A 27,301-nucleotide genomic window follows, 5' to 3' on the forward strand; every position below is an offset into this window, starting at 1 on the left:
TTTGCCACTTCCATCAAGTTAAAAAAAAGTTTCAAACATTTGAGATGAATACATGCAGACTTTTGTCTCCAGACACACCGGGTGTCTCACACACTCGGAGCCCTACTTCTTGAGAGTTCCATGCCCCGCATCAAGATGCAGATTTCAAATAAATTTCTAGTCTTTAAACTCAAACTGAGATGAACTCTGGACAAGTTTGGTTGAGTCAAGAAAATATCCTAAATGCCATCAGAGCTCCATTATGCAACGGTTTTAAAGGGCAGGTACTGACTTTGACACAAATAATATAATATATACACACACACACACACACACACACACACACACACACACACACACACACACTGCATATGAGACACTGCTGCACGCATCTACTTTTCACAGCTGAGACTGAAACTGCTGATTCAGATACACACTTGAGTATTTCAAACTGCAGCAACATCATCAAAAATGTTTATTAAATCTCTTCTGTAATAAAACCCTCCGCTTAGTTCACAATACCGACGTAAGCTGAAGACCGGAGGAGTGGTGAGGCGCTGATGTGACACTGTACCAGAATGCCGCAGAGCATAAAATGAACTGAGCGCTTTTATTTATTTATTTTTGCACGCAGAGCGTCCATCAACGCCCGCATGCATTTAAAGAAAGAAAGCCGTGAATGACATGTATGATCTGGCAACTGAGAATCTGCTGTTAGTGTTTGTGCACAGAGCAGCCTCGGGGGTTAAAATAAATTAGATGACTTTAATAGAAATTACTACATGCACTCACATTTGTAAGAGCTTCTTTCATTCATCGACGCTGCTGCAAAGTGCTGCCTTCTACGTGCCCTCAGATTGCACGGCTCCCAAAGGATGCGCTTGAAACAAAAACCAACGGAAAAACCAGACTCGAGGAAAGCGGCTCTTCTGATTGGCTGACGGCCGATTTCAAAGACAGATGGGTGACTGTGCTACCTTTACAACGACTGAAACACAAATCTGCACCGACTCATTCATAAACTCCTAAAACTAACAAACTCGACAGTCGTGAGACGTTCAACTGTGCTGTCCGTTTCCACGACGACAAGGTCACTTTCTGCAGCTGAGGCAGCACGATTGCGCCACAGCCAGACAGAGCCATGATAACGAATATTAAATCATCTGGTGAAAAGGTGAAAGAAATTAGGTAAAGTGTGATCGAGTATACTGCCGGTGGAATATGGAATTAGCAGCTGCACAGGTGAGACTAATGTTGAGTGTCTGCTGACAAAAGCAAGTTCTGGGGAGTCGCTTTTCCAACATGTCCTCCACCCAAAAGATCAATCGCTCTAGCGTTACCCCCATCAGCTTCAGTGCATCATGGTCTCTGCAGTCCTGCAGCCTCAAGAGAGCTCCAATGAAAAGCAGAACTGAGTAAAAGGCAAAGGCGTAGGACTGTACAGTTCTGTGGCCATCCGTTGCAAGTAGGAAGTCGGTATTTTTCGAGTAAACAGGACCTACGTAAGCTGCCGCAGCGCCAGAAGAGGTGCAGAGAAACGGTGCAAGTTTGTGTGTTGCTGATTTACAGAACAAACCACACAGCTCAAATTTATGTGTGTTACTGTTCTCTATGGCGCCGCCGTGATGCTGTGACTGATGCAGTCTACACGGATCTCGCCTGAGTTCTCGAGTTGGAATCCCAACTTGAGTGCACACAGCAATTTGATCTTGAGGGTTAAAGAACGTGCACCGTACGGCATTGCAAATTCTATCGTGGACCAAGTGTCGTTTAAAAGAACTACATTTCCTTAGCAACGGATCATTTTTGTGGTTGCAAGATAATGTCTCACTGAAGTCAATGAATATAAAATGGCAGTGTTTCTCGTGAGAAAGGGAAACCATATTTTCTGCCATCACTTTCCTCATCGTGAGAAATCTTTCAAAACACAAAATGGCCGACGAGTTCCGCGGTAACAGCACGCGCGACCGATCAGACATCTGTGATACTCTTTGAGATTGTGGGTAACGTAGTAAATCTGAAATTACAAATGAAACCCTCTTCTTTAAAATACTGCTGCTAACCTACAAACGCGAAGCATCGACAGGAGTTGATACCACTGTTTTCACCATAAGCAAGCAGGTTGTGAGCCGACCTCAGGTGATGACAACATTATGGCGAATCATCAAGTCCTCGTTGGAGAATAACAGTGAGATTGTAACCTCCAAAACCTCACTATTCGTTTCTTTCCATCTGAAGTCACAAAGCATTTCCGATAATTCCTCCCGTGTCACCTTTCCATTTGGCAGACTCCACTAATTAGTGCGGTTCATCAATAATTTCACTGATTAATTAAAGTCTAGCAAGGCTATGTTGCTCTCAACTCATGCCGTGACCTGTACGGAGTTAATTTCCCACAGAAAACACCATTATACTCCCAAATATGATCTTTGGAGGTGTCAGCTTCCTCTAAACCCCTCTTAGCATATATCTGAATTCTGTTCTTATTCATAATCAAGGACGTTATTAGGTGCAGATAAAGATTTGTGTTTCTCCAAAGGTGCAGTCCATTCTTACTTCGCTTCTAGTGCAGCTTACTTCTTAATCTATCATAAAAAAGATAAGGTTGGAAGATTTAATTACACTTGGGGTTCAAAAGGCAGATCACTGCTAATTTACTACGATAAGAAAGGCACCTAAAAAAAGAAAAAAAACCCTCATAAAGGGGATTTGATTGTCATGTTCTCATTAAATGAAACTTCTGACAAAAAACATGAGGAGGCTGATTAACTCGATAACTAATTTCCCCTCTGACAAGTTAACTCCTTATGGTGGATTGTGTGCGATAATTAGCATAGCATACCTCATTAAGGTGTTTGTGTGCATGTGTGTGTTTGTCCGGAGCAAGAACTGACGAATAAAGCTTTTAGAATTTGAGCGAGGTGCGAGAATGTGAGGATGTGAGCTAGTGGGCTTTGGCAGCAGAATTGATGCTAGCCTCGCCGCCAAAAAATGGACGCCGTCACCTGCCAACAGTTGACTAGTGTGACGAAAAGTGTTTACGATCCTATCAGCTCATCATTAAATGGGACTCGGGCATGAAGGAAATTTGTTTTTCTTGAGCTGTGTGTGCAAACAGTAGATAGTCTATTGAGATTTTTGTGTGGTTATGCAAAGTTTAAACAAGCCGATGCTAATAAATCACCCGCAAACGTCTCACTGTTCACAAAAGGGCAGATGTTAATTCACTGGCACATCAATCCCTCTGCAAATTAAAATAATTGAAGCAGTACTTCAAACTGCAACCGTGAGTCATTGCCAGCACTTCCCTTCTTGCCTGTAGATGGCGCACATCAATAGTTCTAGATCTGAACGTCTAAACAGAGGCAAGATGCAACTGTGTCTGAACTTGCTGGCTTAGCCACGCTTTGGGCACCCCTCAAGTGGGTAGTTTTTGTTTTTGTTATTAATATGCATTGTCTAGCATCGAGAGACAGCTTTCTGGCCCTTTCATAGGGGTTTTAACTTGGTTCCACGCTCAAAAAGGGCCTCCTTCCGAGTCAGAAAACATCTTAAATTTTTAGAGCCAAGTCTTTGATACAGTGAAGTAATAACAGGCAATATCACATTCTCTTTCACACTATTTTTCTCCAGCTACACTTCTAGGATGGCATCAAGTTCTTGATGCATCTTTTGGATTTGTAACACCCCCCATAGCAGCAACATCAGGGCCTGAAAAGTGAAGCCGATGCAAAGTGCCGCAAACTGCAGTTCCTCATGTGGCCAATAGAGGCTGGCTCAAACAGGTAGACAACCCATACATGATAAATTGTCACTCTTTACAGAAGTAAACATGTTTACAGCCCAAATGAGGGTATTTTTGCTCTAAAATTCCTTGTCATGACACCTGTGATGATATTACTTAAGCCTGTATAAATCAAAACTTATGGACGATGTGCAGCCGATCTAAAAAGGCTGATGCTTCACAGTCACAATCTAAATCAAACTGACATTCAGCATATTACCAGAAAGTTTGGATGTCCATCGTATTTGAACTAAAGAAGGAAATGTTAAGTGTTGGTTGAGCTGTGAGTGAACTGCTCCACCCATACATTGCCATTATGGAATGTCCCGCAGCTTGGTTGTCACCCCGTTCTCCTTTTAGAGTGACTATACGCAAAGACCTCAGTGCTGCAACAGTATTGTAAAGCAGATCTGTAATGTAAATTGTAGTTTCTTGAGGAACAAAGTGGTATTTTGAGACAAGCGCGGACCACACCAAGGCTGGTGTGGATGAGATTCCCTCCCTCCTATCAGCTCCACCATGTCGCCCAAAAGCCACGATTACAAAGACTTGCGCTTTCCTCTGCAGTGCTCGTGGCATAAATACAGTAAGTAGTTATCGCACCTTTCACCTGGATTCCCTTCAACTCCTAATCATAATCTTTGGTATTCACTCCATATGGCGGTTGTGAACCTTTTGTCTGAGGCTTTTCTGCTGTGTAAGCCTCCATCAGTACCAGGTAACTGCACCAGTGACCTTCTACATTGTGAGTGACAACTTTAACCAACCCTACCCAGCAATTTATTGGCTATTTTACCAGACGAGACAGCTGATGAAGCACTCTCGTTGTTAGCGCCTTAAACCTCAGACTTTTCAATCGGGCAACGTGTCTCCTGTGTTGTTTTCCTACCGGGTATTATTCTTAGAATTGCCTCCACACGGCAGTTATCACCACCTGCAAATAAAAATGTGTTTCTAAAACAAGAGGGCAGCAATTTCCCTACAGCACATGAAGCGATTTGGATGCCAGCCCACAACACTTGACGAAACTACACGCTGGCGCACTTGATTTGAATTAAACCACTTACTTGAGTGGGAATCTTGGATAAAAATAACACAAACATTCATGGCCAACTCTTGTTCACCTTGAATACTTTAAGAAAAAAAAATTATGTGCACACCGCATTGATTTGAAAAGTAGGAACTCTACCTTCAGCCTGTCCTCAGGCATCTTTCTGAATGTCATTATTTATAGCTCTTCTGCTCCCCATTTACTAGGTTTCTGGGGCTTTGTGTGTTGACCACAGCAGTTCTCAGTTTTGCTGCAAAGCACAAAATCTCTTATGGAAAACCATAAAAGTGACACCTAAACTCTTAGGTGCAATTTTTAGCAGACTGCAGTAGAAGGTTGCTCACACTGCCAATTAAAAGCTATACCACGCGATCAACCTCTTCCATGAGCGATAACAGATCTGACTTTATGATCCCGAATTCAAAAATCCCCCCCGTGGCCTCAGAACCCTCTGATGACCAGCAATCTGCCAGGTATTCAGCCTCCTTTGGGTCTTCATTAGATGTTTTCAGATTGCAACTTTCAGCTTATTTAAATTATCTTGTGTACCTACACACACGTCATATCAGCTGCTTTCTGTCCACTTCCTCACCAACCAGATAAAGTTCCTAAAGTGAAAGAAATGACTTCAAATCACACCGGTGCCCTTTCCAGAGCAGGGGACATTGCCGATAGAATAACCCTCAGTAGTAGTAGTAATGGTGAGAATAAAACAACAATGACTGCACTTTGTCAGATTCCGTGTTGGAAATAAGGCCTCATTACATCAGTGAGTGAAAGGAGCACACAAAGAGGAAATGAGAAGTCCTTTTTATATGTTAATCAGCCTTCAATCCCCCTGAATCATACAAGACAACACAATCCACTTTTTATTTCTGTGAAAGGCAGTTGAAGATGTTTTGCAGGGTTTTTTACGTAAAGGTGACACGACTCGATCATTATGGATAACCTCCCTGCTGGTCTGTTGGTGTGCACCTTGCAATTTCTGTGTATGCACTTTAACTGTGTACCGTATTTACACATTTGTACATGTACATCAACACACACACAAATAGACAAGGAGCTATGTTCTGATCACTGCCAAGCAAATGCATGCAACATGATAAGAACTGTTTTTTTTTCTCGTTTTTTTTTTTTTTTCCCCACATGAACACAGATGCATTACATGTGTCAACAAGGCAGCTCACCAGTTTCCAGCATGAGGAAAGACCCTACAGTACACATATCAATGCATTTATGGTTGTTTTACATTGCATAGTTACACTTTTGTCACGGGTAATAGTCAGAAAAAACAGAATGGGACCACAGTGGAGAGACCAAGCCTGAATGACGTGGACATGGATGGTGATGGATGCAATGAGGAGTGGGTGCGAAACGTGGTGGAGTGATGTGGTGATGCCACGTGAGTAAATGATCAACGAATCACTGACAACAACGTGGAAATACAGAACTGAATACAGCTTTCAAAAAAGATGCAACAAGAACAAAAAAAAAAAAAGAAAAAGGACAAAACCACAAGCTGCTTTCTGTCTCAGCCCCAGAGAGTCCTGCTTTGAAGTGGTTTGCTTCAGAGAATCGGTGGCGGTGCAGGGTGTGGTGGTGGTGGTGGTTGGGGGGGGGGGGGGGGCTGTTTTGAAGAGCTGGAGGGGGTGAAACGTTAGCAAGGGCCCTTCTGTTGTGCACTTTGTACCTTTAAGCTAATGGTCCCTAAGCACAAAGCAATCACAGAACACAACAGCACCGAATGGCCTCTATCAAGCAAAGTTCAAGCTGCTGAACCCCAATTGATTCTCGTCTTTTGTTTTGTTGTCTTCCTCTCCTCTTGATCCCACAGCTTCTATGTAAATATAGTGACCGTCTCTCCACTTGTATTTAACAAGTCAAATCTTAGAGTTGCACGAACAGACTTGGGTTTTGAGTCAGTCCATCAACAGGCCTTGCACCTTTCTGAAAAATGGACTTCTGCTAGGTGTGAAAAGGAAACCAGTCAACTGGAGGACACGAGTGCCCCGCGAGCAATCCACCCTCACACCTAGTTTGGAAAAGATTTTCATATAATCCTGCTTTACAATTTAAGCCTGTTTCTGTCCCTATTGTTGAGCCGCATCACTCACTTCAAAGTCATATTTCAGCTTCAATCTGGTGTCTGATCATGGCCCAACCCGTTGCGCCTGACCACACACACACACACACACACACACACACTCAATGTCCAGATGAATTTCAGACATGTCACAAATGTCCTCAACCATCCTCATGCTCTCATCCTGTGGAAGCTGAGTCACCAAGCCTTTCCCCAACTTCAGCGCATTTTTCCTCTCATTACCCCAAGCGGCAGGGTCTGAAAGTACAACATGCCATGTCATAGGAGGCAGGAAGCTTGAGCTGTTGCGCGCCTGTAGAGAGGGAACTTCAGAGAAAGAGTCTAAAGCGGCTAGAGAACACAGATGTCTGGCAAGAACTTTGTGGACAAATGTTATGCGTCGAATGTCTGATACTCCAGGTTTTCATGTGCCCCAGAAGTTTCCTCTCTACAGAACTGACCCACTTTGTGAGCACTGAACAGGCCTTTGTGTGCCGTGCCCTTAACGTCTTCCTGCACAGCGCGCACGCCTGTTTGAGGCCTTACTCCTCTGATCACCACAGATATGAACAAGATCTTCTTAGACAACCTCTTTAACAAAAGCGTATTCAGCAAATGCTTCAAGGCCTTTGGGACTTTGAACTAATCTTGATTGACAATTGTCAACAGACAGAATGGTCCATAGGCGCGCACATGAATCGTGAGCTGTGTATGGCGACAGACACAGCAAAAACGTGACCTCTTCAGCCAAGATAATGAGAATTCACAGTTCCACTTAAATCCTTATTCTCCAGCCTATCCGTGGGACTAATGTAATGCGTTGCAAGGTGTTTGAAGTGTATTTTTGTGTGTGCTTGTTGATCTGCAGCCTTCTGACACTGTTATTGTGTCCAGTATCTGTGGGGACTAGGATTTACCATCAATACACTCTTGCTTTGCTGCTATTTTTTGCCCAGTTCAGACAATGCAGCAAAACAAGGCTGTGCAACATGCAATCCACAACAAACAAACCATTTTAGGATGGATGGCTTAATTGCTATGGATGCTCCTTGGCCACATGAATTTAGAGAGAGTAAATAAAAGCAGAAAGGCGGATAGAATTTTGTATAGCCAATTCCACTTGAAGGGGGGGGGGGGGGTAACAAATTGCCAGAGTGGTTGGTGATTTGTTTTTGTTGTTGCTTATCTATAATTTGAGAGAGTATGATAATTGATTTAGTGTTGAAAAACCACTATAAGCTAAAGCTAAAAAGTGCACAAGGAATTTCAGGACAGCGGTTGCAAGTGACCACATTCAACTGAAGTCTGTGGGAGTTCTCGCTCTATCACAGGCATCTGACATGAAAAGATAACAGCATCATCCTGCTTTGCTAGCTAAACTCAGTGTAATCCTCCCCCATCTTTCATTTTTCATACTAACGGCTTCACTCAAGACTTGACTGCTGTCCAGGAAATGAGATTTTGATGCGTTTGATTTGGACATCACTCCTGCATCCCACTGACACTCCAACAAATCACGTCCAGTGCATCTTAGAAACAAAGCCGTGGCCTCAACAAGACCCAAAACCCAAGCTGATGTAGCAAATGACCTTTAAAAACAGTAAATCTGGGAGTTATTTTAAGAATTAGTCTCTTTTATTGGCTCATCATGGAGAGGAAGACGTTGGATTGTCAGATTGGGAGAGCCTGAAGAACCACTTCAACTTGGATGACACTGCTGGGGTAGTTGTGTTGCCTAAAGTAGCTACTGCAGCACCGCCATTAACAGGATGCATGATACGTGGCTGCAATTAAAATTTACAGAAAAGAAGTTGCTCAAAGTAAATACAGAATAAAAGAATCATTGTGCAGATGTTACAGGGATGCAGTCAGTCTTACCTGGGGACACAGGCGGTAGAGGTCTCCCCCTCTGGGGCCTCGGGGGCCGGGCAGCAGAACTGATGGAGAACAGTTTGGTTGCTGTGATGAAGAAACAGATAAGATGGCATGATCATGATGGTGTACATTTTAGTTTTTGTAAGAAATAGAATAGGTTTTTGCTCAGTTGAGTGGAAGATTGATATAAAAAGGAGAGACAGAGTTTCAAACAGGCAGAGACTTTCATCACCATGGAGATAGAGACAAAGGGTGGGTTTCAGTTTTTCAGAAAAAGGCATAAAGAAAACGCGAGTGCACACGTCTGCCAAGGCAAATCTCAGGCAATGTATTCACAAACTTTTTTTCACTTTGAATTTTATTGATTCCTCCTTGGCCCGTGCCACACCCCTCCACCAAGGTTGGGGTAAAACTAACCACACAGTATTTGATAACCAAGACAACACAAAACATCCTCGATAGTGTCACAGTAACTAGGTTTGAATGAGTGAGCATCAATTCCCATTCCTGTGCATGTTTCCGTCAAACAGCACATGAAAGAGAAGAGATTTTACACAAAACTCAGCAGCGGCAGTAGAGTGATAAGTGTAAGCAGCACCTCACAGCTGATTGTCACAAGTGAAGGTGATTCAGGAATGGTGCAAGGAGAGGGCAAGGTTATCAAATTTTAATGCGCATGCTTGACAGCCACATGCGCATTAAAATTCACACTTGCTTTTCTTTCCTCTTTACCTGGATGTTCACCTCCTCCACCACTGTCCCTTTTTCAATGACTTTCAATCACACTTGTGACCCCATCCCCCCCCATTCGCTGTCCTACAGGCTCATGTGTGCTGCAAGAGAGGAATTGGCTCAATTTGTCCTGCTTTTGGAACATGAAGCAAGCAAAAAGAACAGCAGCATTGCAGAACTGGGTTCTATCATGGACTGAGAGGGATATAAGTACGAAAGAGGTTCCAACTAACAACCCTGCTCATGGTGTATCAGGTGAATAAGAATTCCTCAATGCGTATAAACTAGCATTTGTACTCTGTGCGTTGATCCCAAAAGTAAACCCGTCTTAAAAAAAATGTCTTAAATACTGCTTTAGTAAGGATGGAGACTATAGTTTGCAAAGAGGAATATTTGACACCAACAACAGCACAGGTACAATAGGCTGTGACAGCAAATTAATATCCATGGTTAATGGCTCCCCTGATTGTGTTCACCTTAATGGCCATGACACCCTTGTGGCCATTTCTAATAGGTGGAGAACACAGGCCGTCTCTGGGGTCAGAAAGATTAGTGCTAGCATTGCAGCAATGGAGCCACTTGTTACAGGTACATATGGTAATTGTTCTTGCTAAAATGAGCAGTTCCATTAGGGTTTTTGGTTTTTTTTTCCTCCCCTAAGCAAACATTCAGAAACCTAACCAAATCTGTGAGTCACACAGATGAGTGCAGAATTATGCAACATTACTGGAGTTCTACAAATAAACCTGCTTTAATTGAACACAGTTTGGGGAATTTTATGAACAGACAACAAAAGCAGTGACTTGGGGGGCCCCATAGGGACGAGGCCAAAAGGGAATATGAATTCTGGAAGGCTCGGTGATAATTGATATTCTAAATCATCATAACATTCTTCATCTCTGCTGAGGAGATATGAAATCTGATGATATTGCCTTGGCACAGGTATGGAGTCTCTGACTGGCCCCTGACACCAGTATAAACATATGGTCAGTGGTGAGAAGTATTATGTATTTTTACTCAAATGCCGTACTTAAATTTGAAGGCATCTGTACTTAGTATTTACATTTTAGGGGACTTATTTTAGCCCACATTTCCAAGAAAAATTTGTGCCGTTTCCCTCAACTGCATTTTTATCTGAACCCATTATTTACCAAGTAATTATTTTAAAAAAAGAAAAGAAAAAAGGATTTGGCATGGAAAACACAGAAAAACCTGATGAAGACATTCAAATTTGATGCCTGCCAACTCAAAGCAGACACCTCAAAACCCCTCTATCGTGACCTTAAGAGGTCAATGCTTCGAGGGATGGAACCTTTCAAAGCACTGGACTTTACAAATATCATGTAAAAGTAGTATCTGGCAGATAATTACAGACATGTACAAAAAGGTATAATCCAAATCGACACAATCAGAACACTGGGGTGTTCACCATTAGCGCAAGAAACAAGCAACGCTAACTTCCTTAGCATAAACAGAAGGGTAAAACTCTACTAAGCAGCCGAGTTTGGACCCAACACTCACCTCACACAATTTGGGTCGTAACACAAGGAATGAGATAACAGACGCCAATGGCCAAAATGACTTTCCTCTCCCTCGCTATTGCAGCATGAAGTATTCTGAAGAGTGATTGTTACGTACTGTAACTCCAGGCTCTATGAGTAAATGTGCAAATCTCTGTTACAACCGCTGCTCTTTCGTGCTACAGCAACTCTCTATAGCAGGGTGAAGCTCTCCAGAGAGTGATCGGCAGAGCTGCAGCTCCTGCACGCTACAGTGACTCACTACATCGCTTCTTGGAGAGCAAAGTGGTTTTCATAGACAAGATGGACCAGCTTTGGCTTGTTCAGGGGCTTGAAAAGCATGAAATGATCAGTACTTTTCTAGTGAACTTGTAGATCTTTGACAACTCTTTAAATCATATATAACTACTATCATTTAAAAAAAAAATACCCAGAAATACTGCAAAAGTAGTCTCCTCTAAATCCCCTACGTTATGCTTTGGTAATAATCCTGCCACTAGGCAATTTATTTGTATAATTCCTGTATAAAACATGCTGCGCTCCAATTGGATACGCCCTCTGATGATGATGACGCGCGCACACACACACACACAGAGCCAAAATATGAGGACAAAAAGTGAATATGGTTACATTTAATTCCTTCATTTCACCACATTAGAGAGAAACACCTCACAGGGAAAGTGTTTCGAGATGGAGATGGAATGAGCCCTTTTTCCTCTAAAGCATTTTCCTTTTGATTCATCTTAACCGCCAATCTGTTTCTCCTTTGATGTCTGGCTTCTTATAATTCACCTATTTTTTTCTTCTTCATTGCTCTACTTGGTTTTATCACTTCTATGCCTTTCCACTCAAAAACAGCTTCAAAAATTCTCCTACCGATATCGGTTTACGAGGGGGCTCTTTAGAGGCTCCACTGGGATACAGGGATTGCTGATACCCAACCAAAGACTGCACAAAAAGTCTGTATACTGTGAGTTTGTTCATGCTCGGAACAAGTTGGACTGATTTGCTCATTAATCTTTGTCTTTGTTCCTCTTAAACACCAGATCCAACTCCCAGAATCCTATCAGATTAGGAAAGGACAGGGAGTAAACGCTAACTGGCTTCAGCAGAAACTGGGGATCAGACATTTAATGATTGCACCAGATTAAAGTCTAAATGACTTGTTACTCCAACTGAAGCCACCAAACTGAGAGAAAATGAGTTTTGCAGAGTAAAACAAACAAACAAACAAACATGGAGATGAGAGCTTGCCTATGTACACCACAATCTGCACCAAAAGAAGGAAAAAAAATGGTGAAGTATTTGCAGTGAGTGAATTAAATACTGGCGCTAAGGCTAGGCTATGTAGGCTAACGCCCAATGCGACAGCTATGGTGGGAGCAATTATAACAGGCTAATTCTTTTCATGGGAAATCAGTTGGTCATGAGAAGTGTTTGGAACAGATTACCTCTATTAGGATGTACTGGAGTAATATAACATGTTTCTAATAAAATATCAGTAATATTATAGTAACATAACCAGCTGAAATAAAGCCTTTAAAAAAAAATCATTCTAGCTTTATTTTGCGATGGAATAGCCAGTTTGCTTAGAGCAAGAAGCACCAGGGAGCTGACTGCTGGGCCATTTGCAGTTCAGTCCATAGTGAATTTATCCCCGTCAGGGGTTTTGTCATCCATCTTGGAACTTTAGTGAGTCTTTGCACAATAAATCCATAACCACCATCACATCCATCCATGGTGTCAACTGAAATCTGTTATTGGTGCTGAAAATGTCCTGATCACCACTTCGTTCATTCATTTTCCTCTGTATCAGGTGATGCTGTTGGCCAATCGGGCTGTTGCAGGGAGCAAAAGCGAACTTACTGCAAAGGAAACGATGGCTTTCAAGTGAAAGTGAAGTAAAATCTAAGATTACATTTTTAGTGCTAACTCGTACAGACTCAGCAGAACTGTTAACACTGTTTGAAAATCATCATTGCAAACACATTGTCCCGGTGAGACATCAGCATGTCTTCCCAACAGTCACATTTGCAAGACCACACATGCCTGCCTCACCTCCCTGCAACAGCGGGGCCTGTTTGATCAATGCAGGCGCTGAGATTAAACTGAACTCGCATGACCTGCTTTCTGATCTTCCACACCACTGACTCAGTTCCTCTGGTGGCCTAAACTCGCTAATACCCCCTATAAAAAAAATCTATAAGCTTGTATAAGCTCTTCCACACACTGGTTCTATTTGAGGGAGAGTGTAATCTGGCCACCATGGTTTCATTGTATTTTGTTTTAAAGTCTCATGTCTAATGTGTTTGTCGATGTGCTCCTCCTCGTGTTGAATTTAGCTTCGCTGTGTCAATAACACCAACTGAGTTAGCTACAATTCCGCTCAAGGCAGAAAAGATCTGTGCACACGGGCGTGATACTCTTTGATGCATGGGACCCACGGAGGGAGGGAGAGACGGGGGGGGGGGGGTTAAAGCTAAAAAAAAATTTGATGGATTCGTTTTTACAGACCATTTCCTTGGCAATCAGAAAACAAGACGAGGCGAAACCACGTATATGGCTTGACGTGTGTCAGAGAGCCAAAATGTGGACAAATTGTTGCACAGCTAACTTTGGATCCATACTATGTATTCCCAGGATATGATGTGTTCATCCGTTTCCTGCAGCGGATCAGTAATTTTAATATGGAGAGTACGGAGCTAGGAAAGTTCATGTTTTAAATGCAGTTGTAAGGGCAAGAAGGTTGTATTAAAGTACTGAGAGTACTGAGAAACACCACTGGGTACCAAAATACCAGTTCATCTTCATATAATAATCACAACATTAATATGAAACATTCTTAGGATAAGATCAGCAACACCACAGTATTACGGTGTCACTATAAGCGAACAGCTGAGGGACTGAGTGTCTTTCCAGTGGACAGCCAAGCATCCTGGTCCAAATCAGGAAGCGGTGGCAGCCGGCTCACTTCCAACTAATTCCCCACCTCGCTACCTACAGGACACAACAGCTCTCTCCTCCCCACACTGGAATAAGCTCCCCGAGCTTTCAGTATTCGCCGGCGTCAAAGTCTCCAGCAACATCCACCACCCAGCACACATACGATCATCTTCAGGAGTCTGACTAATTAGAGCAGGGATATTACATCCAATGGACCATAGGAGCCATTGGATGTAAAAGTCACCTGGAAAAGAAAATCTGCACTTTGGTGCAACTCAAGTGTCAGAAAAATTGGACTGAGCAACTGTCCTCCTCTCATGTGCTATATTGCCGCTGAGGGACATATAAGGGGACTCTGGCCAAGTTCAAATGCACCTGCACAGCATCTTTCTAGAGCACTCACTCAGTGGCCACAGCTGTTGTAAAGTTTGCTGTCAGACCAACCAATCGGAACATGTTCAGCCATCGAAATAGCTTCAGATACAGTCCTGCCCCCGAAAGCCAAACATGGTAAAAACTCGGGCTATAATCAGCCAAAAAAATTCTTGATCAACTGAAGCCCTCAAATTTCTTAAATCGAAAATCGACTAATTTTATATGTGAAAAATATACTGTGTCAACTATCAGCACAAAACCTGTTGAGGAATATTAAGACAATTGTTTTTGTCACGTTATAATGATTGACCGACACTATCATTGGTCCTGCGCACAGAGGAGCTCGGCATCGCAGCTGAGACACAAATAGACTTTTAACTTAAAACTTTACTCTTTAACACAAAAGGCAAGTCCACTGTACGAATTTTTACAATGAAAACAAAACAATTATTAGACTAAAACATTGAAATGTCAATTCTGATATGCTCATATACTCATAACTGACGGGGCAACCTAAGGTGGACAAGTTAGCTTACCGTTTCTAGGTGATACGCCGTCGTGTTGCTATGACATGAAAACTGTTGTTTGCAAACTTTGCATTTGACTTTTTTCCCTTTATCTACTTTCATGAAATGCTGCCACGCTGCAGATGTCTTTAACATGGTGGACGAGGACTGACTTTAAATGAAACCGTCAAAATTAAATATACATTCATCAAACCACCAGACATCGGCCTAGGACTCTTCAGTCTGTCTCTAGCGGGTCGGGCTAGTCCAAAACAGCAAAACAAGGGGGGTGTTCAAAGAGATTGTTATTTGTGAAACGGGTGCTTTCGGTACTTTCCTCCTGATGAAATTAACGTGGCAAAAAAAACAAACAAAAACTCTACTAACCAGAATTTTGGTCGAGCCAGAACGTATGACTAATCGACTGGGAGATTACAGCCCTAGTAAAAACAAACCCAACTGACCTTGGAGGAAGCAAACATTAAGACTATGAGGCTGAAACTTTAGTTGTCAAGGCTACCGCCTTAAGAGGATTTTGTTTTTGCGTTGTTGATTTCATGCAGTATTTTGGAATAAATTAATTTTAACATCAAGGTCAAGACGTCAGAGATAGCAATGGTTGGATGGGATAAAATAAACCCCAAAGTCACAATTAATATGGGTTTAAAAGTCTTTGCGATCATGTCACTATTAAGATAATTATGTGAAGCTTAATTGGTGAGGCTTAGTTATCTTATGCAATACTGATTTCAGAATGTATGGGTGACAGAATAATGACCCCATCAGTGTTAAGACTTCTGTTGACAGGTAGCCAAACACACCTTGATTGACAGCTGTATCCTTTTACACAACGAGCAAACAGCTTCTCCCCCCCCCTTCTTTAGTCAACATTGGACTAAGTTCATTTGATGGCATAGTCGAGCAGTTGGTGTCATTCCCTCCATCAAAATCTGAATATGTTAGGTTCCTATTCTTGCACAGCACCGCGAGATATCGCTAACAGATAGTTAGCGTGCTGCGCAAAATTTGGACAACCTCCCAACCGTGTCATCAGAAAACACAGAAGTGCAACACTGGAAAGAAAATCTCAACATCCAAAGTCAAGGACGGGCCTAGCCGCTAGCATTAGCTTCAGATTTGTGATTGCGAATTTAACATTAGCCCTGGGACGTTCCTTTTTTGTATGTTGTGTGGACGTGGACACTCCCAAAGTAACATAATTTGGAGGAAACTAATTTGTCTCATGCAAACACAAAACAAGAACACCGATATTTGCATTGTGGTTTCTGGAACATTTGACTAGCTAGCTAATTGAAATGTGAAGTGAAAGCTCAGAGAGAGATACATTCATGGTACTTATATTTCATGAATTAAACATGACTGCAGCTCATTTTCAGAAACCTATTCAATTGTAGGAGTGCTGCACCAGTTTTACACAAATGAACACATTTTTCTGTCCTGTAAAAACCTACTCCTTCAACTCCTCTACACACACACAGAGTTTAGAAAAAAAAAAAAAAAGCTTCCTTGAAAGGTTTACGTCAGCATGGACTTTGGGCCTTCCCAAGCGGCTTAACTCGCTTTTCTGCAAGCAAAACTGAGGGAGCTGGCGATGGACTAGAGAGCAAGACCAATTTTCCCACGAGAAACCTCACAAAGGAGAACACAAAAAAAAAACCCACTTTGTCCTTGTATTGAATCCCTGAAATTAAAAAAAAAAAAAGGCCTGATTTTGGCCAGTGCCAGGAAAGCTGTAAATTTGAGTTTTCACAGTAATTTTGGCCAACATGGCTCCACTGCGGCACTTGACATTATATGCACGAAACCATTAAGCTCAATATTTATGCAGCAACAACCCTTGGAAGTTGGCTGCATCTTAGAGGAGAAGAAGAAGATCACTCATACATCACATGGACAGTTTACCGCCGTCAAAATGAGCTGGCTCATTAGGTTTATTTGCATGTATTCCACATTTAGACCATGTGTCATCAGTTTAGCATATTTTCAGCAACTACATGAGTTCTAAGGCAGACAGATTATACACTATCTAAAATATCAGCAGTAAATGTCACGTTTTGATGTCATCCCCTCAAGATCAAAGGATCTCTTGTCTCTGGGCTCTCAACATTTTACGCTCTTAACTCTCAACTGTTGGTCCCCTCTCCGAGAAACTAAAAAGAATCCTTTGACAGGGGAGGCTGAACGAGCAGCGAAGGCGAGAGCTGAGCTCCGGGGAAGAACAGGGCTGAACTACTTCCTGGCGTTCACTTGTCAGAGAGAACTGCTGCGCTGAAGGCTTCAAGACTGACACTGAGCTGGATTTATTTCTGCTGGACAAGCTCGTTAAAATGTTATTTAACCAAATTTATACAGCATTGTGGTAAATTCTGGGGGGGGGGGGGCACCGAATCAGATAAATGCAGATGTAAAAGATCATAAATTAGTAAGAAAACAACTACTGTATATGAGAGCTGGACACCACTCCTCTGAAAGTTGCTTAGTGGCTTGAAGGAAAGTGAAAATCCTCTGTTCGTTGCATCAGGCTGGTCTCATAAAAAGGCGCGTGAATAGTACGGCATTTCTGCAGTCATTTGGTGTGCCGCTACGATACATTGGTGCTTGCCACAGGCAGTTTAACGCATTAGAGTCCAATTAATGTAGCAAGATGTGGAGGAATTTTGATGTTAATTTCTCTATTTTAAACCCAACCCTTACATCCTGGACCTAACCAGACTTTAAACACCACTGTTCATCCGATCATTGGCTCTCGGATTTTTTTGTTGAACACAAAAGGAAACTGTAGTATTCTGCATTTATTTCTCTTTGCAGTTCCAAAGACAGACGTGCTAGCCAGGAGCCAAAAACCAGCTTCAGCTGGTGCATGTAGCCGAAATCGAAACTAGCATGATGTGACTACCTTGGGAGACCGAAAAGGAAAATGTACTGATGTGAAGATTCTGTTCCTGCATTGCCCGTTTCTTTCATAAAAATGTCTTCAGAAGCGCACTTCTGTTGTTTAGGTTAGGGCACTTAGCACAGCATGTAAAACTAGCTTAACACTTCCTGGATCCAGGTCTTATTATGCAACCCCAATTTTACCCTGAAACCAAGGCACAACTAACATAACCTTCATCAAGAATCTTCTGACCAGGCTCCCAATCAAAGTACTAATGTCTGCTCTTTTACAGCACAGCAACAGTAGCCTGACTTGTGCTCCTTCGTAGCTTGCTAGCCATGGTAATGAAAACCAGAAAAGAGGAATTTAGACTAGCGGGGATGTCGGTGCAGGGATAAGTCATATGCCAATTTGCCACACTTATGCATTCACCAGCAAAAGTGTGGGCACAACAATCTGCAAGAAAACTGAGCTGCTCTTCATGCCGTGCACTCTGAAACACCATTAGCGATGCATTTTTTTAACGACGGCTCTTGACGAGCGGTGAAAGTTTGCCACCAGGATATAAAATATGACTGATGGATACATACATGGGGGGGGGGCATATTCACTAATGTTCCCATGAAAACAGCAGTTTTTCCACAGTTTTCATCTGATCTCCATCTGGTGCCGCCAGTATTGAGCAGCTTTAGCAGTTCACACAAAGCATCAAGCTACACTGTGACACTGCGGGGCCATCTGCTGAAGGCTTGCCACTGTGTCGGAGCGTCACGCTGACGCTCAACAACTATCAAACTGACATGGTTGTCATATCAGCCCAGACTTTGGCTGATGAGGAGCATCGCATCTTGCCGATCAGCAGAAGTTGAAGTAAAATATTCTTTATGCATACAAAAAAAAAAAAACATAAATTAAGGGTTGCGCTACAGGTACTGCAGATTTGAAAGCACACTCTTGTGTAAAAACTGAAGCAAGTCAGGAGTACTGAACAATATTTTTTTTAAAATGTTACTCCATCGTCCATAAACGATGACTTCTTACTCCATTTCCCACAAATATGACTCATTCATGCTCATCTCCTTTTTGCTCCAAGTAACAACCTCCAGTGACATCACCGTGGGAGTCATCAGCTCCTCCCCTTGGCTCTGTGTACCTGATGATGTAATCCTAGCGTCAGCAGGGTTGAAGAACGAGCATTGATGATGTAACCACAGTGCAGGGGAGGACAAGATGCTTTTGTGTGGCGATCTTACTTAAGATGGTGAAAATGCTTATTACATGGCACAAAAAAAAAACTTAACATGCAGATACATGAAAGTGCAGCTTCACAGTGCTCGCTGTGGTTCTTCAGAATTTAATCAAGTGAAAAGCTAATAAACCTGCGAACCACAGTCCAATAATTAAGATAAACTCAGTGAGTAAATTAGTGGCTGTATCTTGTTTTTGTTCCCTCCTTTTTGCACAGTACAATAAATCATGGTCAAGACTTGGTCGAGTCGCTGTGTGATGTGTTGAGACGACCAGCAAAACAGATTGGACATGCTGTGCCTGTTTCAATAAGCGCTGCAATGCCTTGCAGCCGTAGGTAGATGGCTTTGAACATTACTCGTGGTCTTAAAGTTAACGGTACCTGACATTTCCCCAGGCGAGGACGTCTGTACATGATTGTGTGTTTCACTCTACGCAATACTAGAATACACACACATGAATTAAGTTACCAATAAAAAGCAATGGCCGACAGTAACGCAAGTTAAAATGACAAATATACCTTGCATGGCTTTGGAAAAGTAGCCTACAGATGTACACATTTAGTGATTCCTGAAAAATTAAAGCAATACTTCACCCCAGAAGTGTATTTTGTCTTTCAAATCGGTCACAGAGACCTCTTTTTTTTTGTTAAACCGCTGCATTACTTTGTTTTGACTCCAGAGAGCAGGAAGAGCCAGAAATCTATATTCAGCTTGAAGCTGATGGCCCCCAGTAGCCACAAACAACAGGAAAATGTCCAAAAATGTCCATGAAAAACCTCTGACGCACACCGTCTGGTAAGATTCAAGATTTTCAAAACCAGCTACTTGGATATAAAGCCAAAAACACACCTTGTTCATTTTAGTGCATCAGACACCATAAATATCAGAATACAGGCACACTCTTATTCTGGATGGTAATTTTTTTAGTCTATTAGCTAGTAACTAATAAAAGATTTATTTCCCGGCAGCAAGCAGCAAGTCACAAAAAGCTTTACTCTGAGCAATTATGATTGAACGGGGAAGTAATTTTAATGCTTACCGTCACATCGCTGTGCCAAATACAGTTTAAAGATAAAAACTTACTTGTTAACACTAAAATCCTCCATTAATAAATCACTGAGATGTCGTTAGCTAATGCTCAGTTCAACATTTCCTGCTTGCCAGTTTTTTTGATGATTGCAGGAGGATACAAATATAGAAGTAAGCAGAATTTAAAGAAGTTGCTAATCTATTATTCCAACTACATTTACAAGAAATAATACAGACTTACCGAATTAGACAACAAGACACATGGAAGGAGCCGATTAGAGAAGGAAAGACTTGGAACAAGGCTGTGGCTTAAGAGACTTAATAACCTAACGAGACACAGGTGATGAGAGACAAAAAAAAGGAGGGAAACTGGACAAAGACAGGAAGTAAAGCAAGCAGAATGCAAGAGGGGAGAGATTTCAAAATAAAACAGGAAGTAACTAAAGCACATGGGAATAAAATCTATGAGGAAATTAATAGAAAAATTAAACATCAAATCCAAACTGGAATGTTCATGTCTCAAAAAAAGGGTTTCAGTGTAGGGGGAATAAAGACATACAAAACAGTTAAGAGTAAATTGTTCCAAGAGATACTCTTCTTAAAATAATCTTGACATAAGTAGGTATTTACAACTGCAATCCCAAACAGATATTGCCCTTCTTTCTCTTTTTAATTCGGAAAAACTGCTTGTATGTTTTTATTCATTTTTCTAGCTAGTTCCCGTCATGTAGCATCACACTTTCTGGTTGTTTGATGAGTTTTTGGGTTTTGTTTGAAGCTTCGACTGTGGCTTGCAGAATCTGGTGCTGTCGCATCATTGGCGTACTACAAGTACTTTCTGTTGCGCATTCTGATGACTACAATTAGCTTTATTCAGGAAAAGTAGACTAAACAGGAAGTCGGAGTTCAGGAAGTCATTGTCTGTGTTCGTCTTATTCTATTTGCGGCTGAATGAACATTTTCATGTCTGTATTTCTTAGGTTTGAGTGCAGCAGTTTGAGGATTTTGATAGCCTGCACCTTGTTGCAACCCTATACAAGACAATTGGTATGAATAATGAATGTATGAATGTCCAGTCTTTTCTTTATTTTCTGCCTCACACTATAGCTCTTTCATCTTCCATTCCTTTTCATCTGTGTTTTTCTCGCTTGACAAAAAAAAATAGATGGATTCTTGTGAAGAGAAGACATAATAATGTACCTGTTTCTATGAGCTTATGGACAATTTTGGGACCGTGTAAGACAAGTTATTCCAATGTCAAGTTTGACCAGCAGGTCAATTCTTTTTTAACATTATAGGTGGTTGAGTCCTTATGACCCATCTGGTATGTGCCGCAATGGCTAGTCCAACCCTGGTCAGAGTCCACAGTTTAACCAGGAAGCTAACCCTCTTTGCACACACAGCGCTTAGAACACACAGTGCTAAACATGAGAACTGTCGGAGGGATTTTCAGCTCTAAGCTTTCATGAAGTGAAATCTCTGCGACAGATGGGTGGACATTTTTCCATCATATTTAAACACTGTTCCGTCTTTCACAGAACCCTTTTCCTAAAGCTTTAGAGGTCATAAACCCACATCTGAGTCATGCTATATAGCATTTTATACGCCTTTCAGGATTTCCACCATCTTAGCAATGTTGTAAGGACACACACACACACACACACACACACACACACACACTGCAGTAACAAACTTATAAATTATGCAAAATGTTTGAGACATCTATAAGTGTTATCTCTTTAATTGCAACACTGCCAGCATTAGCAGCTGCTAATTGCATCGATAGTGCATTTTACGCTGGGAGGGGGTAACAGGTTTTAATGCTTTTCAGGCCATTACAAGATTGTAATAGGAGGGTTGCATTATCAAGCACTATGATTTTACCACATATGCACATTGTAGCATTTTTTTTTAATGATAAAAAAGTATGAAATTAAGAAAACTCCAGGAGATGCGATTAGCATGTAACGCTAATTTAGGTGTCATATTGGTCTGTATATAGAAGGTTAAAATAAGCTAATTCTTTTAAAGAAAAAAAAGAAAAAAAAGAAGAAGAAACAAACCACTTCTGAGTGTTATATTTAGATATTTTTGAGTTTAAATAATAATGTTTTTTAAATGAGGGACAGGCATAGTGGGGGGGGGGGGGGAGTAATTCTCCTTTGATCATTTAATGGAATGATCTGCTTGCTTAGTGTAATCAGACTGACTGATGCCAGATGACAACAACTGTCATTTCTATTCGCAACCATAACTCTGGAATATTGCATACTAATGAAACACACACTATCTGCTGATTAATGACAAATACACACTCACACACACTCACACACACACACACACACACACACACTGACTTTCTGTTGATTGCTCATTAGACCTACTGTTCATTTATGTGGAGGAGAAATGAAATGGGGGAATAATTTACCTCCAGCCATGACGGAGCAAGTGACGGGAGGGCTTCCTGTTATTTAAAAAGCAGGAGTTTGTCATTTTAGAGGACACTGGAAAGACACTGTCTGCATTGGGATGAGACATGACACAAGCGGGACAACACAGGACGTCTCCCAGCGCTCTCTCTCTCTCTCTCTCTCTCTCTCTCTCTCTCGCTCATTCATTTATATGTCTAATTATTTGTCAGCACCTTTTGTGCCGCATTCTCCATGATCCTTGTCCCTCTGCAAGCTATTAATAAAACATCTAGTGACAGCTAAATGTTGCAGCAAGGAAGCCGATCGTAAATTGAGAAAAAACAAAAACAAAAGACTGCCAGAACTGATGCATAATTATTCAATTGGCCAATAAAAAAGATGGACGTCTGTGTTGATCTGTCGTCAACTGGGCAAACGCTACAAAAAGCTTATCAAATACTGAGCTTTTCTTTACCGTGTTTTGTTGTACTGCTGTGAGACAACAGCGCTGCGTGTTAGCTTAAGCTTAAGGTGCCACTTTGGTTAATACTGAAATCTCTCAAACTATTTGATGGACCATTAAATTTGTCACAAATATTTTAGCCCTCAGTTTTCACCAAGAGCTTAAGAAATGTGGTTCTACCAATTTTGGTGAAGATATTCATGTTCCCCTTTGAATAAAATATAATCTGTTGGTTCTCCAGCTATGGGCTATTCCTGGGGGCGCTAGCAGGTTAGCATCTGTTAGCATGCTAACATGCTTAATATTAGCATTTTTCCTGATTTGTTTTTAACTATACTTCCTACCAAAGAGGTACATTTTATTTTGTCCTTAGCACAATTTCATTTAATCAAAGTTTCCCTCCAGTGAAAAAAAATGTTAATCTTGAAAGTTTGAAAATCAAACACACATTTGTTAAGAGTTTAACACTAAAATTATAATTTCACAATTACTGATGAATGTCTGAATTATTTCTGTACACTCGTTGAATTTTTTTTTATGAGTATGATTTTTTGATATCTCAAATACTTTGTTAGTGGATGCTGTTTTTTTTTTTTTTAAATCAGCGCACACGATTATAATATGGAAATTTAAAACCTCCAGTGCAAAAGAAAATAAAAATAGAAGCCGCAAATGACTTTCATAGAGAGGTAGGAGACATCAGCAGTTTAGTATTTGCAAATTTATACATTCTGACTTTTTTATAATGAGGGAAGAAAAAGTAGGTGGCGTTTTAAAGATGTAAATGTGTCAATTAACATGCAAAAACAATGCCAGACACACATAATACTATTTATCAGAGTATTTTCATGTGTGGGGGTAATTGTTAAGTAATGTTCAATAAATTAGGTTATAATAACATCCCAGAGAAGAAGCAATTTAACCTAAATTATTAATATATCCCGTAGAACAGCAGATGCAGGTACCGTTTAAAACTGCGAGACACACACACTCACACACAAGGCTGGATTACTGACAACAAGGGCTCTCTCTCGCCTTGCTCAACTTGTGCATGAAAACAGCTAATATTCTACCAGGGAGTCAGAAATCACCCGGCAGCTACATCCTCTGAGAAATGAAGCAATTTAAACGCACTACGCACCAAATGTGATATTCATGATTTGGATTCCAGCGGCAGCAGAGCCGAGTCACCCTGTCATAACCGCGCAGACGTGATTCCCATTCAGAGGGGGAAAGGAAAAGCAGAGTTAAAAAGGTTTACAAAAACAAAGATTCTTGCTCTGGAGTCGTATCTGGAGAGAAGGGAAAAAGAGAATTGTAGATTGAACCACTCTGCCCATTCTGGCCCCTCACATCTATCACCCACCCACCAACTCTCTCTCAACCACTCCCACTGGTGTCTTCAGACAAACATGCAAAGAGCAGGTGATTTTATTTTTATGCAACAGAGACAAAACTTTTTTTCTTAATTTTGTCTCTAGTTATCTCTATTAGTTGTTAGTTTTTTTTGGGGGGGGGGGTTGTGGTAAAGATGTTAACAAACATAATACAAATGTGGACGTGCTTGGAATAACATTCGTCCAGCAAAGTCCTCACGAAAACGTCCTGGTTATGCAACTGTCCTCGTTGTTCTGTCTAATTCTGCGGTTTCTGGTGAATCTGAAAGTTTTTCATTTGGCTGATCCGACTCTGCTAGTTCAAAGGAGGGAATAATTCAATCCATAAACATAGCAGTAAGTCCAAATGCCAAAACAGGTTGTTTTTATATCCATTGAAAGGCCTTATGACATTTGAGCTTGTCTGTGCAAATTATTTGGTGCAGGTTAGGAATTGATTTGACCATTTTAAAAGACGTAGGATTATTGAGAGATTGAGGTTACGGTGTAATGCTCTGATCCGATCCACAAGATCAGCATCGGCACCAATCTTGACTTAATTAAGCAAATTGGATGTCATTCATAGTGTGACCGAACTAAATTAAATACAGCTTCTCTGTGAATGTCATTAACTTTTCATTGGTTCAGTCAAGGAGGGCAGCCAACTCAATTTTTAGTGTCATATTACCTCACATCAAACTTAATCCGATGCAATTTTAAATATGAGAAAAGAGAGGTCCAGATTGGGGTCGGTACTCAGTTAGTGCATCATCGTTAAATCCGCTAAGTTTTAGCATGCTACAACAATGACACTTCTTTCCCCTACAACAGGAAGTCACTCTTCACCAGGTATATATTCTTAGGTATTTGAACGAAACTGTTGATGACTTTTAAAGACGGACACATCCAGCGTACCACACAAATTCATTAGCTTCTTAAAAGGTAACAGTTAGCATGCTAGCGTGGCTAATTCAACCACATAGTTCCTATAACCTTAACTGCTTAAAAGAACTCACCAGCTTTAAGGGAAATACACTTACTTGCCATCCTCACCAGAATAAAACAAGAAGACTCTCTCCTCTATACTGCATTAAAGAGCTAGAGACCTCAGGGGCAGGCTTACCGCTAGTTAGCTTAGCACAATAAGTGAGTGTGGGAGGCCTGGCTAGCTAAACGCCGCTAAAAATGATCAAATACACTTTTTTCCTTTTCTTTTCTTTTTTATCAGACACAATGCAGGAACTGCTTCCCTTACTGGGTGTTGTGATTTGTCACCCCACCTCAAAATGTAGGCTAACAAAAAATAAATAAAATGTGCTGACAACTCAAAGAGGGACAGCAACTACAATCATGGCCAAATTTATAAGAGAGGATAAGTTTTACTTTTGGACAAACCGGGACCTTTCCTATTTGAATAGGAAGTCACAGAGACGGGAGCAGGCAAAATGAGGATGCCAACCCCCCTTCCATGACAATTCATCGTGCTAAGCTACCTAGCCGTCAGCTGGTCTCCAGCTCTCAACTGCACAATCAGAGGAGGGAAGGTTAGCTATTTTCTTGTCCAGCTCTGGGGTGGATGTCAAATAATCGTATTTGGCCAAAAAAAAGTTGGTTTAATGGTGTATTATTTAGTGAAAAGACCCCTGATATATTGAGATAAAAGATTTAGAGTAAGTATATAGAACTGAGAGATCAAGCCGAGCATGGTTCTTAAGTGTTAGCATAACTGCTTGAGCCTGTGCTGGCAAAGTTCCAGCCTGACAAATCTGAGAGCATCAGAGTGTGGAGAGATTGCAGGCTCTCAGCAGGGCTACTCAGTATGCAACATTGTATATTTGCGAGTGTGTGAATGGAATTCCCCGTCTCTATCCGTACATCCCGCTTTACTCCTAAAGGGGATAGGCACGGGAAGGAGACTGGCACACAAGATGGCCTACATTCTACGCTCCGGTTGGTACAAGGCCAGTAGGAGGAAAACGAGGGCACGGTAGGCGCGGAGGGAGTTGCAGCCAATGCGGAAAAACGTGCCAGTTGCCAGGTGGCGTGTAGCCTGTTAGGGTTTGTGTGCATTAGTGAGTGTTTTGTGTGTAAGAGCAAGAGCTTAATATATCTGTGAGAGTGTGTGGGAGGCAGGGAAGCAGCAGAGAAGCACCTGGAGCTATATGAGAACCCTGGGATTTCCACCACGGGCAACAAGATTGCTGTCTAACTGACACACACACACATCTGCACACGCATACACCACCTTTCTTCTCCTTATTGTCTCGACTCCTGTCTCAACGGACCATCCAAATGTTGTACTCTCTTACTTTAACATGCACACTTGTCAGGCCCCAGTAGAGCGCCAAAGGCGGGGTGGACTAGAGGCTACGGTTCAGCCAGAAGATGAGTTAAGTGGTAAAGCTTGGTGGGGGGATGGAGCAGAATATTGATCCTGACTGCAGAGAAGGCTACTGTAATATAATCTACTGATTACAGGAGAGGAAGTGGGGAGGAAGATAGGATAAGAGAAGAAAGACGCTCAAGAGTGGTGATGGAGCCATGAGGGAGGTGGACAAAGGTAGCAGTCATTGGCCAGGTACAAGAAGCCACAGATCGGGAGAAAAAAAAATGAGAATACAAACAATGGGAGCTGAGAGAGTGGGAGGCGCAGTTGACAGGGAGATGGGGAATAGGATGAGAGACGAGTAGACAGCATTGCTGAGGGCTTCCCTCAGATCAGTCAGGCAAGGAGTCTCAGCCTGAACAACACAATTGCAACACTTCAGACTCTCAGTCGGAGAAGTTGGAGAAGCTTAAATGAGAGCAAAAGTCTGCTCGAGAAGGAAACAACTTTTCAACCACATTCACTGTTCAAAGCTTGATTTGCATTCTTCTACATATGCCAGCGGAGGAGACGAGGATGGTATGATGTAAATTTTTCATTTAAAGCTTTGCAAGTGAAAGTGCATAAATGTGTTGGGTAAATCCAGCGAATCCTAGTACTTAGTGGAGGTATGCAGCCGATATGAGGGCTCAAGAGCCGATC

At 41.7% G+C, this 27,301-nt stretch overlaps 1 protein-coding gene across 3 annotated transcripts in view; it reads right to left on the minus strand.

Moving 5' to 3' along the window:
* Positions 1 to 27,301, minus strand: part of iqsec3a (IQ motif and Sec7 domain ArfGEF 3a) — a 99,495-nt gene that overhangs the window by 65,902 nt on the left and 6,292 nt on the right. For all 3 annotated transcript variants that reach the window (XM_086202041.1, XM_086202040.1, XM_086202042.1), the window contains exon 2: positions 8,776 to 8,856. In XM_086202041.1, the coding sequence (XP_086058167.1) occupies positions 8,776 to 8,856 (81 nt within the window). The remainder of the gene's footprint in view (positions 1 to 8,775; positions 8,857 to 27,301) is intronic.

This window comes from Aulostomus chinensis, chromosome 4 (genome assembly GCF_037954235.1).
Source record: "Aulostomus chinensis isolate RoL2024-O1b breed Wild chromosome 4, RoL_Achi_v1.0, whole genome shotgun sequence".
NCBI lineage: Eukaryota > Metazoa > Chordata > Actinopteri > Syngnathiformes > Aulostomidae > Aulostomus > Aulostomus chinensis.